The sequence below is a fragment of the Cebidichthys violaceus genome, unplaced genomic scaffold, assembly GCF_023349555.1.
Source record: "Cebidichthys violaceus isolate CVI_PGR_0920_01 unplaced genomic scaffold, fCebVio1.0.p SCAF_49, whole genome shotgun sequence".
In the NCBI taxonomy this organism is placed as follows: domain Eukaryota; kingdom Metazoa; phylum Chordata; class Actinopteri; order Perciformes; family Stichaeidae; genus Cebidichthys; species Cebidichthys violaceus.
In genome coordinates, this window is record NW_027176694.1 from 1,761,019 (window position 1) to 1,777,161 (window position 16,143).

Sequence of the window (16,143 nt, forward strand, 5' to 3'; positions counted from 1 at the left end):
CCTTGGCTTTGATTGGGAGCGTTGATCAGATATGACGGTCAGAAGTGAGAGATGTGTGGAGCTGCTGCTAGAGGTTGTTTTTTCGCGCCCCGAGGAGCAGATCTGGAGGCGGGCGCTAACGCTAAGGAGGATGACTAACGTGCCGTGGTTACCGTTACACTCGTTCAAGTTATTCATTCCAGGAAAACTAACACTGGTCAGTGCTAAGCTACAAACACACACACACACACACACACACACACACACAAGCTCTCTTCGCCTCTGTCTCTACCCCCCCCTCCACCCTCTCACACACACATAAACACACACACACACACACACACACACACATAGACATACACTGTCTTCTAACATAAACTTCTCATTTCTCAGAAGCCGTGGAGCCTTTAAGCCATCGGAAGTTATAAGCCGCTCCAACTTTCAGGCCACAAGACACTAGTTCCTTTACTGAAAATCAACTCTTTTTTTGTTGTTGATCAAAACAAGACTGTTCTAATTCTCAGGAAGGAGGGGAGGGTATTCAAATCTGGCAACATTAAAAGTGAAAGAAAAAAAAAAAAACTCAGAGTGAGTATACACTGACGCTGGTGTAGACAGAAGGGTGGTGGTGGTGGTGGTGGGGGGGCGGGCACATAAATCTCAGCATACTGATTATTTTGAGGGGAGAATATCACATAACAGCATCGTCAAATAAGAGCACAAAGGTCGCTGTGTAATCTTAGCCACCCCGGGCATGCAAAATCATTAATCCCTGGGCACTGTGATTCTCCAGCTCGGAAATAAACCGGAGGCCTTCAGCACCGAGTCGGGAGGACGTTCGGCCAAAGTACGACGAGACCTTGTTATGATGTGGCGGTGATTTACTAGCAGGGCGGCAACATATGCAAAAGTGTAAAAAACTTCCAACTTGAACGTCCACATTTTTTTTTTTTTTTTTTTTATTATTTTCTTTTAAAACGCTCCCTGGGATTACTTGGGAGCGCTGATACATCAAGTGGTTAGAACAGGCCCGAGCCGCGTCATTAATATGAAAATAAATAAATCTCTCGCAACAGTCGAAACATTTCCACCCTCACATTCCAGACGCAAAAAAAAAAAGAGAAAAAGTTAAAGAGGATGCACCGCTAGCTCGACGCACAAAAAAAAAAGAAAGAAGAAAAGGTCTGTAATTGAAGGAATGAGAGAACAGAGGGAAAGGTTGCGATGTGCTGCCGCTGGTCTGGCCGGCCTTATTACAAGGTTAGGAGAGTGGTGGGGGCGAGGGCGGGGGCAGGGGTTGGCGGGGGCCTACTGAGGTCATTAACTGGCATTGTCTCCTGACGTGATTAGTCAGGTAGCAAAGTCCATTTGTCACCTGCACAGGCAAATTGAGTTGGTGCTGCACTAGGGGCTATGGGGACTGTATAATATCAACTTGATTACATCAAGGCAGCTGCGGACTTGACACCTTACTGAATTTGTCAGCATTAATCGTTAGGGCCTGTCACAAATCCATCAGCTCCACAGATAATTAGGGCTCTCTCTAATGAAGCCAACGGGAAGCAACCTAACCCCCCCCCCACACACACACACACACCCACACACACACACACACACACACACACACACACCCACACACACACACACGTCTTTTCTTATAATTAACCATCGTGCTCCACAGACATAAGAGCGACTATCTTATCTGCCCTTCCTCCTCGTCTTCCTCCTGTAAGACTCCTTCCTCCTCGTCTTCCTCCTGTAAGACTATCTGAGCCTGCCTCGGATGAAAGACGACGTCACTCCGTTCTGTCTTTTTTTATTGTCGCTGCCTTCCTTCCTGTCCCCCCCCCCCCCCCCACCTGTCCCCCTTAAATCGCGTCGTTTAATGATGAGGTGAGGCTACAAGTGTAATAACACACACAGGAACATGCATGTGTGCACAATAAAAATTGCACAGAGGAGAGAGAGAGATGTGTGTGTACTTTAGACTCACTCTCTGATGCAGGTTTCCAAGGTTTCTTTCCATCTCAGCTTTACTACATGGATTGTGAAATAAAACCTATGGTGTGTTTTTATAAAGTGTAATGACAGCTACATGTGTTTTGTAAAAAAAAAATTAAAAAAATCCCGGTGTCTTGGCCATTTTCTGTGGATCTTAACACCACATACACACACACAAGCTTCATAACAGTACTTGAGGAAATTGTGTTTGAAAATGTTTGTTTGAGAAATTAAATTATGTGTCAAAATCTGAATCAGAAACACTTGCCCTAAAAAAAAAAAAAAAATCCTGTAAATTTGTAAATTTAGGGGAGAATAAGAAAAACAATAATCTAGTTGTTGCTTTAAGACCATGCAAGACATTTAATTATAAGCTGCCTGCATTATAGGAAAATAAAAATGTGCACAACTGATCGTAAAGCTCGACAAAAAAATATCCACAATTATGCCTTTCGCCATTTCTGATGCTGTGGAATATTTAATGCCGGATTTGGCCTTGAAACACTATAATAGACATTACATAATGAACAATATTCTCCAAAAAAAGGTACGAGGTGAGAGAGAGAGAGAGCGAGAGAGAGAGAGCGAGAGAGAGAGAGAGAGAAACCTGTGGAGACAAGTCTGCTATTGTTTTAATTGTCTGAGCTTTGATTTCCATGCTCAGTCCCACCAAGAGCAATTTTCCTCTCTGAAGCCACAGGTCAGTACCAGCTGAAGCATCGGGCTAGCCTAGCGTGTGTGTGTGTGTGTGTGTGTGTGTGTGTGTGTGTGTGTGTGTGTTCGTTATTTGTTGCTACTGGGGCGTTATCTCTGACCGACTGTCATGTTCATGGGAGAATGGAAAACATCCCGTCTGCCAAGCTGTGATTGACCATTACAACCCATGATGCGCATGGCACTCAGTGGACAGTCTAATGGATCAATGGTGTGTGTGTGTGTGTGTGTGTGTGTGTGTGTGTGTGTGTGTGTGTGTGTGTGTGTGTGGTGAGTGAAGGGAGGGGTCACAGCGATGTCATGTTTTCATTCCTCCATCTACATGCACAAACCTAACAGGAGTCGCTCTGCTGCCACCATGGCCAACCATTTACAGTGGGCTACCTTGCCAAAAGGACAAACAAAACTCTCACACACACACACACACACACACACACACACACACACACACACACACACACACACACTCAGAAAAGTAAAGGCTCGATAGCTACATCCTCTTTTTCGCGGTGCAGGCCCGACATTGTGTGAAAAGTGCTTTGCTGGAAAGGCAAGCGAGAAAGAAAGAAGTCGACAGCGAGCACCGGTTGAATGTTCTCCGTCCTACACTCCCTTCTCATCCTCCTCCTCCTCCTCATCCTCACCACCACCTTCACCAGCTCCCTGCTTAAGATGATAAAAACCTGCTGAGTTCAAAGTCTTCGTCGGCTGGCCCTCCTGTTCGACCCGCTTTGCACCTCATATTTCAAAATCTCTTTAAAATTCTGTAACTGTCTTTTGTTCACTCCAGTTGTTAATGCCTAACTTCAAAGGCTCGGCCTCATTAGCACAGAGGTAGAAACCCCTGTCACTCATTTACATTTGTTTAAAGGCTGCAGGGAGACGAGGGGAGGAAAGGGGGAGTCCAAATCCAAACCACTAGAAGTCAACCTTGTCGGTCCTCTGCCAAGACCCGGTTTTATCAGTTGGTCACATTGCAAACATTATATACTCCCCTCCAGCAGTGGATATTGATTTCATCACTGAGCTGATTCTTACGGTGAGTGTGGGGTGAATTCTGGATTGAAACGAGCAAGAAAAAAACCCTCAACATTTATCTCCATTAAGGAAAGGGCCATACTCAAACACCTGATTATAAAAAAAAATAATAAAAAAGAGTGTTTGGGTAGATTTTCCCTGTGATCTATTCAACATACACACCGTCCTTTTTCATCTGCTTTTAGTACCGTCCCTAAAATAATAAAACGAGGTGATTTTTCACCATAATTTGCAACTTTTTTAATGCTTTTTTTATTTTAGTTTCTGGCTGAGACAACAGGAGGGGTTGTGTGTACCAGAGACTAAACCTACCAGAGGCATGCTTGTCTTGGTGGAAGGATTTATTGATGTTTATCAGGGATGAATAGATCAAAGACTGCCACGTGACAGGCGATCAATCACGCATCAAATCAAGGATGGCAATCCTCTAATAAAACAGAAAGAAAGAGGGGAGAAAAAAAAAAGCGGCTCTCACCAGTTGTCTCCCCCTTCTCCCCCAGTCAATTATTCATCATTACTCACTCTTGAACCTCAAAAGCTCCCTTTTATCCCCATAACATGCCATTTAGTTTATCTCACCATTCTAAAGAGAACTTTCCTGGCAAACGAGGATGAATAAGAGAAAGAAAAAAAAAAAAACACCAAAGTGCCATTGCGCAGATTTGTGCGTCCCCCCCCTTTTTTCCGCTAAATTAAGATTTTAAACACAACTGTGGATCATGGGTTGAGTCGCGCGCTGTGTTAATAACACAACAAATACAATTCAAAACAGTGAAATAAATCTCAGCATGCAGCGCAACCAAACAATGCGGTGTGGAAGGAGACATTTTCATTTGGCACTTGTGAATAAAAACGAGTTGGCTACCGTGGTGGGAAATGGTCGTTATGAAGGGGCGGGTTATACCTGCTGATCGCCGCGGATCTTGCTGCTTTCTCCTCGGCATAGTGACCGTCGCTCTCCGCGGTGCTTCTCATGCAGGGATTACAAACAAATCGAGTCTGTCAGTTTTGAAAAATCATCCCGTTCTCTCTGTTTTTTTTCGTGGGAGGGGGGGAATTGGGTTTTTGATCTCGGAGCTGGAAAATGTCTTCTTTTCAAACTGCCTGCTCTCTTTTGGACTTAACAGCTTGTTCGGCTTCGAGAACGAGCAGCAAAATTACGAAGGGATTGGGCCAGCTCCTGACACCTTCATGTCCATCAAAGATCATCTTCCGTCATGTCTCTCGTGGCACGGGTTTACAAAAAAAAAAAGAAGAAAAATTAAAAAAAAAAAAAAAAAATCTGCAGCGAGAAAGCACCTTGAAACCCAAGTTTTCAGTTCACTCCCCCTGGAACAAAAAAAATCTCGCTAATCTCCAGTGCTGTTTGGAGGGGGACGATACTTTGCTGCGCCTTTTACGCACACCAAAACTAAAAAATAAATAAACTCTGGCGGTAACAAAACAAATACGTCCCGTGTGAGCGCAGCGCACAGCTCTGACAAGTAATGTATCCTTGTGTTTCCTTCTCTTCTCTCGCCTGAGACCTGAAAGAGAGAAAAGGGGGAGAGAGGGGAGGGGGGGGGGGGATAGACAAACAGGCATTAGATGGGTTAATGTCAGTCCCGTCACCACCACGCCACCTCAGCCCGGATCCAGCCTCACCAGTCCGGCGGATACTTTTTCCTCCCTCCCCTCTTTCGCTCCCATTGAAATAACAATTCTAAATGAGACGACCAGGATTCCTGTATTACTTACGTTTCAGGAGTCGCGGAAATAATTTCCACCGCTCATCTCATCGCATCTTAGACAGAATTATTATTTTTTTTGGAGGGGTGGCTGATGCGGTGGAGAAGGATATCACTTGAGAGCGAGAGAGCGAGCGAGAGAGAGAGAGAGAGAGAGGGGAAACAAACAAGACGCAGGCGCATCCAAGCTTCGCCAACAGCAGATCAGATCGACATGGACTAAAATATTTGTCTCTTAAAAGAGCAAAAAAAAAGGAGAGTGGTAGGGTGGTGGTGGTGGGGGGGAACTCCAGTCAGTGATCCGAGGTCTCCCGAAAAGAAATACGAAAAAAATGGAAACGCGGTGGATCCAGAAGCTGTTTCAGACAGTCTCAACTGATAGACAGACGCATCGAGTGGCTTTTCCTGCTACATTTTTACTCCTCCCCTCTCCACAAGCGTCACCCCTGACAGAGGAGCCTACCTGTCAATCTTTTTAATTGTCTTGTTTTCCCCCCCTCTCTCCCTCTCTCCCTCTCTCTCTCTCCTTCTCCCTTTGCTTTAAAAAAAAAAAAAAAAAAAAAAAAAAAAAACCTCCGACAAAAGAACGGATCCTTCCGGAACTTATCAGGGGGGGTGGGGGGGAGAGACTAAAACCAAACTTATAGGAACACGCATCGCAAACCACAACAAGTTCTCCACTAGTATATGAGGCTGCTATACGACGTGCATGTTATATTTTACGGCACTAGTGCGGGGGGTCGGGGGGTGGGACGAGGGTTCAGTGCCCCCATGTGCTGTGGTAGTACCAGTGATATGCTTTGAATGGACTCTTTATTCCCTATAATGACAGATGTCAATAGGTGGACAACGCGTCTGCGTGAAGCGGACAGGCAAGAGTGGGATGCAAACACCACCCTCTCCCAGGTCGCTGGTGCGGGCTTTGGTTACAGGTGTACATGAGGGTACACACATGTTCCGGCAGCAGACCCCCCGCCTCCAATAAAAAAAAAAAAAAAAAAAGCGCAGCTGCGCAGCACCCCGTGTGATTCTGTTTAGTAAAGCCTATTCGTGGACGTTTTTGAGGAGATTCAGCGGGGTCGGTGTCGGTTTCGTGGGAGGAAAAGAAGCGGTTCAGGGGGACACGTTCGGAGGCGAGGATTGATTTGTTTCACCTTACTAGGAAGTGAGCGCCGTGTCCGGGAAGGGGAGGGACTCCCGACAACAAGTCTGCGGCGCCGCTGCTGCGCTACCTAACAAGGCTGCGCCAGCGCAACGTTTTCTACCCTAAATACTGCGTGTTGTTGTTGTTTGGGTTTGTTTTTCTTTGCTTGAGAACCAGAGAGCGACGCCACAAAGCGCAGCGGCTTCTCTTACTGTTTGAAAGCGCGTCTTTTAGCACGGCTCAGCCCGGCCTGCACGCTGTGCATGTGCAGCGAGAGGGGGGGGGGCCTAATGGCAGCCGGGCTTTATCGCTGCCGCGAGCGTAGCCGACGTCAAGTTCGTCCGTGAACTTTGTCCCATTGCGGAGCCATGTCCAGCCTGCGGCTGGTGAGAAACGGTCGAAGGGCGATATCGGTGCTCGGTGGCGGGCGCGGAGGCACCGACGCACTTTCTGGAGTTCGCCCGGTCGCGCGGCGCTTCATCATAGACATGTCCTACTCGGCGCACTTCATGGATTTCACGGGATCCTCCATACCGAGCAGCATGAAAAAGCTGGTCGTGAACAAGCTCAGTCCTAATTTTAGGGAGGCCGTTTCCGCGCAAACCGTCGCGGTTCCGACCCCCGGGGACGCGGACTTGCTCGTCAGAAATCGGTAAGTTGTTGTTTATGAAAGGTGGGCAGACAACCGACACTAAGTGGTTCTCTCTCTCTCTCGGTCTCTACCCCCCGCGCGCGCTCGGGATAGCAGTAGGTGACCCGGAACGTGTCACGGGTCCGTTAGCGGATCAGTAACGTGATGTCGATCTATCACGGTAGGCTGATGTTGAGAAGTTGTACAAAGAGGCTCCGCTTACCTTGATTCACCCATGTCCAGCACCTGCGATCACCATCATCATCATCATCATCATCATCATCATCATCATCATCATCACGAGATGGCAAAATACGTGAGGAATAAGCGCTGTACTGTATTTCCAAGTTCCGCCCCTCTCTGCGTTTGTCTATCAATCCATCTCGGCATCTCTCTCTCTCTCTCCCTCTCTCAGTCCTCCTGTCTCACTACGTCACCAAACAGAAACTCATTTGGGGGGGGGGGTCAGACTGGCATCAAGAGATGGAGATGATGGAGCAGGAGATGCAGTGTTACATGGCGCGGGTATTGCAGCATCATTTCTGTGATTAGCAGCAGAACCCAGCGTTGTGTTCACGGTTCGGGAAGAGTGCTGCTGCTGCCCCCCCCCCCGAAGTCCGTTAGCCTGATGCAGACTCGGGGATCATTGTTGGAGTCATGGTGTTGAACTACACTTGCTCGTGTCAGGTGGAAAAAGCATAAATTACTTCAGCAGCATTTCTGTGTTTTGTTCTTATTCCAGCCGGATGTAATATCTTCCTCTGATTTTGATTTACCACTACATTACCGACTGTGTGTATGCCTAACCTGATCTTAGATCCTGTATTAGTCTCATACAAATGCCCCTCAGGGTTTATTGTGGTGTTTTACTGCCAATGAAATATATACATAATTAGTGTCTTACCGCCTTGCAAGACAGAGATCGGTTGTGTGTGAACTAAGGCCTTTGACCGTCGCTGTCTGTAACACTGAGGCGTCGCCGTCATGGGAACGCTGGAGATGATTTAACTCACAGAAAATAAATATTTCTGTTTGTGAACCACTTATCCCGTATTTGCGCAGCATCGGCGCCGGCTTAAGAAATGTTACGTACGAAAGTGTTGAATGGCGAATTCCAGGGTGAGAAATTGATCATTGAAACGATCTTGGCTGCAGCGAAAGAGGCGGATTAAATCACGAGTAAGAAATGAAACTTTACCGATTGCATCATTGAAGCACGTCTTCGCAACGTACAGTAAATCCTCAAGTCCCTGGATTCCTGAGGAGTGCAACTGTAAACGCACACAGACGCATGGGCTGCACAGGAAAGACAGAGGCCTCATCCGATTGTATCGGGACCGTCATGAGTCCACAATAATACGTTGTCTTTTAATTATGTTTCATATGAAAACAAATCATTTCCAGAAATGTCATTTGTCAGTTTTGCTATAAATCTAAAATAGAGGCCATGAAACCTGAACATGTCATTTCGTTTTTTACAAAGTGTAGCATGTGTATCAATAACACATCATTTTTTTTGTATCATTTTATCACCATTACTACATTCAAAGGTTTTTCAGACTTTTATGTGTGAACACACTTCATTCCCGCAAATCTCATTTTATTTGAATTTGTTTAAACTCACGTGTATTTTACATTAGACCTGTGTACATTGAACGAGTTGTACCTTTTTTTTTTTTTTTTTTGATGAAAAACATTCACTGATTCTAAAGATAAAAAGTAGTCAAATGGAGGTGTCTTATGTCACCGCGGCCCATCTATAAACCACAGAAGCATTATCTGCGAGCTCAAAGTACATGTGTGACATGCACAGTAATGAGGCACAGCATGCGCGCCGCTCTAAAAGACAGTAAATGATTTATTTATACATTCCTTTCTCACATATTTGTTTCCAACATGTTTCCAAAGTAAGATGAAAACGACCGTCTCCGTGTTGAGGCAAGAAGCGACTATCTAAGATTTTTTTAAAAAGTGCAGTTTGTTGTGGGTGTCTCTGAAGACAATGAATCGTGACATCATGCAATGTGTTTTGTGATACAAGCCTTTCGCTGTCAGCGCCGGGCCGCTCTCCTCCAGAGAAAAGGGAGTCATTGCCAAAACAAAGCCGAGTGTTCGTGCCCTGTGCAGACATGTCGAGAGAAGGAAGCTGAAGCCTTGACCTTCAGACAGAATTCGGGGGAAACCTGCGCACTAATGACCACCTAACTTCCATTCTCTTGAATCCACAATTATTGTTGTTTGTGTTTGTATTTCAGTTTTGCAGGAATCAACGCCTCCGATATCAATTACTCGGCAGGCCGCTACGACCCCTCGGTGAAGCCCCCCTTTGACGCCGGCTTCGAGGGCATCGGCGAGGTCGTCGGCCTGGGCCTCAGCGCCAGCGCCCGCTACACCGTCGGCGACGCCGTGGCCTACTTCGGCAGCGGCGCGTTCGCCGAGTACACGGTGGTGCCGGCCAAGGAAAGCGTGCCCGTCCCCGCGGTGAGGCCGGAGTTCCTCACCCTGCTGGTCAGCGGCGCCACGGCCTACATCGCCCTGAAGCGCCTGGGCGACCTGGCCAAAGGGGAGACGGTCCTGGTCACGGCGGCAGCGGGGGGGACGGGACAGTTTGCCGTGCAGTTCGCCAAGCGGGCCGGTTGTCACGTGATCGGGACCTGTTCGTCCGACGAGAAAGCCGGCTTCCTGAAATCCATCGGCTGCGACAGACCGATCAACTACACCACGGAGGACCTGGCCAAGACGCTGAGGAAGGAGTACCCACAAGGCGTAGACGTGGTGTACGAGTCGGTTGGAGGCAGCGTCTTGGAGGCCGCCGTGAACAGTTTGGCCATTAAGGGCCGGCTGATCGTCATCGGCTTCATTTCGGGGTACCAGACGGCATCGGGGATCCCGGCTTTCAAAGGGGCAACGCTGCCGGTGAAGCTGCTGCAGAAGTCGGCCAGCATCCGGGGCTTCTTCCTGCCCCACTTTGTCAGTGACTACAGGGAGGCTCTGGGTAGCATGATGCAGATGTTTGCCAAGGGGAAGCTAGTGTGTGAGGTGGATCATGGGGATTTGGCACAGGAGGGGAGGTTCGTAGGCCTGGAGTCAGTCTTCCGGGCCGTCGACTACATGTATGCTGGGAAAAACCTGGGCAAGGTGGTGGTGGAAGTGGCCCCGCCCCCTGTTAGCAATAAGCTCTGATTTAACGAAAAAAATCATACTTGAACTCTAATGATTGAAAACAAACTGTAGGGCTTTGATTTTTGAACAGATTAATTTCTTTATTTTTTGTACGATGATTGCTATAACCCTCAATTAATCTAATGCTTTCACAAATAAACATAATGAGCAACTTTTATTTTCTATTCTGGTTTTGGAAACTACGAGCGATAGGAAGGTATGTTTCTTATTATTATTTAGAGGAGCTCTCAGCAGTTTGATCCAAGACTTAAATTAGTTTAATCAGAAAATGTACTAATGACTATGCATTGATGATCATATTGCACAAATATTCTGATTAAAAAAAAAAAAATTAAAAAAAATCAGACACGGCACATATCCCAGAAAATATTTTTTGCAGTGTTTCTTAAATTGTGTGCCCACCGTCTGGTACAAGTCCACCTCCAAAATTAATTTAGACCAGCTGCCATAATGGGCTTGCTTTTAGCACTCTCAGGCACTTTATCTACCATAAATGTTTTATGATAGACTTCATTGTTTTTCTAATGGGGGCTTACATTGGTGTGTGCTTGTCAAGAGTGAGTGCTGCTCCAGGTGTGCTTGGTATTTCATCGCCTGTTTGTGGCTGACAGAAACAGCATTCACACAATCAATCTCTTCGTTCACATGTCCCGAAGCTGCACATAATAAAAAAAAAAAAAAAAAAAAAGTTCAGCTAACCAGGAGTTGCACTAGAAAATGCCATTAGGTTTCCACACCGCAAGTAAAGGAAAATCACTTGTAGTGAATGCGTTGTGGAATGCCCTTTGACATTTATTTTTTTTCATTTCCATTTATTTTTTTTGTATTTAATTTAGTTTTGGATAGAAGGAATAAAGCAGCACAACATATGTTTGGAAGTTTAGTCACATGATGGATCATTTCTACATAAAAGCCAAAGATTTCCACCAGCGAACAGAAGACTTGGACTCCAACGGTAAAAAGCCTCAATAGGCGAAAGGTTTGAGAAAAGAGCCGCGTTGTGTGAATGCGCTGAACGTAGCCTAAAACAAACACCTGTTCCTCCCTGGCAGCGAGGGCCGCAGCGTTCATGCACTGTGAACATGTTATTTCCTCATCCAGGTGGCCACTCGAAATATAACCCAGTGTGAAATGCGTTACAGGTGTGACCCCAGCATGCAAAGCTGCTACCTTCAACAGACGGCGCAGGAAATCAGAAACGCACCAAAGCCAAGGCCCGTTTGCAGCCACGGCGTAGGAAGTCCGCGAAGACGGCGGTCCCGTTCGGATGTAGTCTCAGTGATTACTGATGTTTAAGTCAAAAGATGTTTCACACACACTGAGGGCTTTTATAACGGGTTGTTATCCAAATAGAAGAAGTCGTGAGAAGTATTAACTACCCACTATGAAGAGTAAAAATCACCTTTTAGATAACAAACATAAAAATGATCCGTTTATAAATGTGCCTCAGGACATTCTTCTCATTTTTCAATATATTTAATTCCATTTTCCCTTCAAATCTCTCATGTTTGCTTTCACTAAATATGTGTTCGTAAGAATGGTTTTAATATTATATATATATATATATATATATAATTTTTGTACTAAATCCTCCCAGAGGTCACTTCTTTTCTTTTCTTAGCTCAGTCTCATCAAAAGCTACAATATTAAAAATGGACTCACTTAAATAAGAGGTTTGGTACATTTTAGCGCACAACCATGACCTTTAGCCCGACGTTAAACACTCACGCCCGCGGGTGACTTTGAGTTGGAGTGACTTGCTGTGAATTTAACGAATATCACAATTAAAGAAGAAATGAAACCAACGGCGAGTTTGTCTCACCGGCAGCACAAGCGCTAATTGTTAAATCATCGCACTCACCTCTCGTCACACCACTCTTTGGTCAGGTGTGATGCGGAAGCGAGCTCGCGTATGGAAGGCGACGATGCACGAGGATGTTTAGATGAAGTCGGCGCGCTCGAAGCGCCGCCTGCATCGGTGTCGACGCGGCGAGGAGGAGGAGGAGGAGGAGGCCAGGTTTAGCATCTCTTCAATTAACGGGAGAGGCCTCGTCTCGACGTCCTCCAGGGCCTACCTGTACCTCCGCTGATTAGTGAGCAGTCACAGCCCCAATTAGAGAACACAGGAACCTGGAGAGACAAACACTCTTTATTTAATTGGATTGTGTTGAAGTCGGAAGGCTGCTAACTGGCAACGTATTGAAGCGACTGCGGAGCGTAAACAAGACATTAAAGACGGAGGAGGTCTTCTGGAGAAGCATTCGCAGACTTCAGGGTGATGGTGAAACTTTAGAAACATTTTTTTTTGCATTTGAGGAATTATGCTAAGTGTCTCTCATTTTAGTCAAGGGTTACTGTAGTATTTCTCCTCAGAATGGAGGACTGCATGAACCCTTTTTAACTGGTGTAAATGTAAATGATTAGGAAGAGAAAAAAATGGATGTGCCTTTTGTGATTAGTTTTTATTGCTTTTATATATATATATATATATATATATATATATATATATATATATATATATATATATATATAGTCAATGCAACTTTATGATTAGTGACAGTTGTGTGACATTTGCTCATATTGCTATAAGTGAGACTAACATTTGAAAGAAGAACTAAATTCATCCTCACAAATGAAGAGAATGAAATCATACCCGTGTTCATGTCAACACACTGTGACCAGCAGCTTATGCTGGCTACTGTTAGCACACTAGAGGTGTGTGTTGTTGTCTCAGTGACTTTGCTTAGTGAGTCTGACTTCATGACTCTTCTATATTTGTGCCACGGCTACACTATGTTTTAGCATTTACAATTACGCCGTAATTGTCACTTGCGGCCGCCGCTCAGCAACGGGTTACAAAGGTCTCGCTTTAAAATGAAAATCTTTTCTTTCTTTTTTTCAGTCTATATATTGCTGGGGTTTTTTTTTAAAGCGCAAAAAAACCAAAACCCCAATACAATCTCTTGAAGTCACAACTTTCCGTAGCTTCAGATCCATTTCACTATTCAGTCCAGAGCGCGGAGCTGGATTTCATTGTTGCACGTTGACATTCAAGGGATGTGAAACTCTCAAAGGTCTCTCTGTCTCTCTTTTCGCTAAAACCCCTCTCTTTCCACAGTGTTTTCATCGCCGGAACATGTGGCACATAACAAAGACATCACCCTGGTATTGCGGGACGGTAGTCTACCTCCAGGCGCCTAAGGGACACTGGCTGGCTGCTTGGTGCTGCCAGGATCCAGACAGTCCAGTTTCCTTCCGTGCAAGTCAGTCAGACCCCCTCAACTCCCCAACTCCCCGAGCCCCCGTCACTCCTACCTCCGCCTAATTACCAAACCTAAAACCCCTCTCGACTAATTAGCCACAGCAGACCCGGGAACTGTGAGTAAAGGTAAAGAGATGGCTTCATTCAGGAGCTTTTGTGTGTGTGTGTGTGTGTGTGTGTGTGTGTGTGTGTGTGTGTGTGTGTGTGTGTGTGTGTGTGTGTGTGTGTGTGTTAAAGACAGAGACAAGAAGAAAGGGAAATGGAATATTCAAACCTCCTTTAGCGAACACATCTCTACAGCCAATTAAAGTCATTTATTAAACTCTTTGCGAAACCTGAGTTGTGCATGACAGAATGATAGGGGAATGTGTTTGTTTGTGGCTGTGCATGTGTCGATGTGCGTGGGGGTTGCGTGCGCTCGCACACACACACACACACACACACACACACACACACACACACACACACACACACATACACACACACATCCACATGTGTCTCAGTATGGCTGGCAATCTGTCGGCTTCTCTGTCTATCAGCGGCGCGAGAGCTCAGTGGGACATAAATTACAATATGCAGCTGAGCCACTTGTGTAAGTCTCAATGAAGGGGAGGAATAACTTTCTTAATCAAGTTCCCCTGATTAATTGTAATAAAGGTGTCATCCGTAAATGTGTCCTCCTGATTGAGTAATTCGGGGCCGGAGACAGTAAGCACATCCCCGGTGATTGGGGAGGGGGGTGGTGGACAGAGTGGGGGAGGAAGGTGTGTGGAGGACATACTGAGACACAAATAGCTCCTGGGCACACTGGCAGCCTTCGCACAACTGACAGTTATGAAATACAATTATCAGTGTGATCTGCTTAAGAATTCATCAGCGGCTTCACCGGCCAGTAAAGACGTTCGTAGAGAGACGGAGACACGAGGGGGAGGGAGGGCCTCGCTGATTAAATGGGATTTTTATTTAGTCCAGCAGATTGTTCCCATTATGTTACACTATTGTCTTTTTCTGTTGTGTTTCCTCTGCTAGAATCACCTGCGTTGTCCCCCATCATCCACCTAATCTCAGTCCAAACCAGCGGCGTTTCAGAAGGTTGATCTTTATGATGCATGGAAGTGACTCAGAGATGCACGTTAAAAAAACGGGCTGAATGTGGTTGAAGACTGACTTCTGGTTCAGAGGTTCCCAACCCTTCTGACGTGTGGCCCTTTAAAAGAAAGCCGTGTTTCATTTAGATCGTCTTCAGAGGCTTGAAGAGATGAAATAAATAAAGTCATAAAGAAAAATAGTCATTTAGGTGTTATTCAAACAACGGTTGTTGTGATGTAACATCTGACATCTGGACACCTTTTGACCCGCAGAGCACAGACGCCGCGCGTTAGAAACCATGTGGATCGAACCATTGTAGCTGCCGATATTTGACAGGTGATAATCTGCAGCTATGTGTGGCCAAGTTCAAGGGCAACCCAAATATGCACGCAATTTAAAAGCATGATTTGACAGCATGCTAAAAAAAATAAAATAAATAAAAGCAACCATATTGAACAGTTTACCACTATCAACACGCTACAATAAAAGTTTATTCTAGCTCGCTGCACCGCCTGCACCGTATTGAATAAAAGATCAAAACAAGCGCTGCCATTTCTATTTGACAGATAAAATCTCACTCAACAGCATTCATCATCTCGTTCTACCTACATTAACCCTTCGGGGCACCGTCTGCAGCCTCTGGAGGGGGAGCGAGGGTCCCTCACTGTGTCTGTTCAGATGTAGATATATATTCAGGTGAAAGGCAAGGGCACTATTCACTACCTCAGGATTAATGACAACATCATCGCCATTGCCATGCTGACCAGCCCCATATTTCCATTGGCTGGATAAAGAGGAGACGGTGGCGGGAGGAGGAGGAGGTATGAGCATCCTGTCGGCAGGATGACGGACAGGTCCTCAGTCCAGCTCCCCCAGGTCCCCCCTGTCCTTATTCTTTACTGGCCTGAGCCGGCGAGCGAGGAAGCATCTCTGCGGCCAAGGACACAGGGGTGTCAGCAATGCGTCTGGGTAACATCGTTCATCAGGCCGCATCGGTAATGGGTAGCTCTCTGTGACAGTGGTCATCAGGACACAAAAGCAAAAGGGCCCATAAACATCGCATGACAGATGGCTGGGAGGACAGCTTCGGACAGGGAGGGAGGGATGGAGAGCGAGCGATAAAGTGAGACGGAGAGAGAGAGAGGGAGAGAGAGAGAGAGAGAGAGAGAGAGAGAGAGAGAGAGAGAGAGAGAGGGACGGAGGTGGAAGAGAGATCTCAGGCTGGATTGTTGAGTCTCGTGGAAAGTCTCGAGCGCCGGATGGTTTATGAATGCCCATGTTCAATGTCAGCTGTGAAGGGAGGAACTGGAAATCACAGGGGAAATAGTTTGCAACGGATGTCCAACAAAAAGAACAAGTGTAGTCGGTGCAAAAT

The 16,143-nt window shown here is 46.1% G+C and overlaps 1 protein-coding gene across 1 annotated transcript; it reads left to right on the forward strand.

Moving 5' to 3' along the window:
* Positions 1 to 6,131: 6,131 nt before the first annotated feature.
* On the forward strand, positions 6,132 to 10,768 carry LOC137887226 (prostaglandin reductase 3-like). Its single transcript, XM_068730059.1, has 2 exons — positions 6,132 to 7,255; positions 9,490 to 10,768. Exons 1-2 carry the CDS (start codon positions 6,972 to 6,974, stop codon positions 10,415 to 10,417), a joined length of 1,212 nt encoding a protein of 403 aa, XP_068586160.1. The 5' UTR covers positions 6,132 to 6,971; the 3' UTR covers positions 10,418 to 10,768.
* The last annotated feature ends 5,375 nt before the right edge of the window (positions 10,769 to 16,143 follow it).

Coding starts and splice junctions, on each gene's coding strand:
- LOC137887226 (XM_068730059.1), top strand. CDS start 6,972: ATGTCCAGCCTGCGGCTGGTGAGAAACGGTCGAAGGGCGATATCGGTG. Junction 7,256..9,489: donor GACTTGCTCGTCAGAAATCG/GTAAGTTGTTGT, acceptor TTTGTATTTCAG/TTTTGCAGGAATCAACGCCT.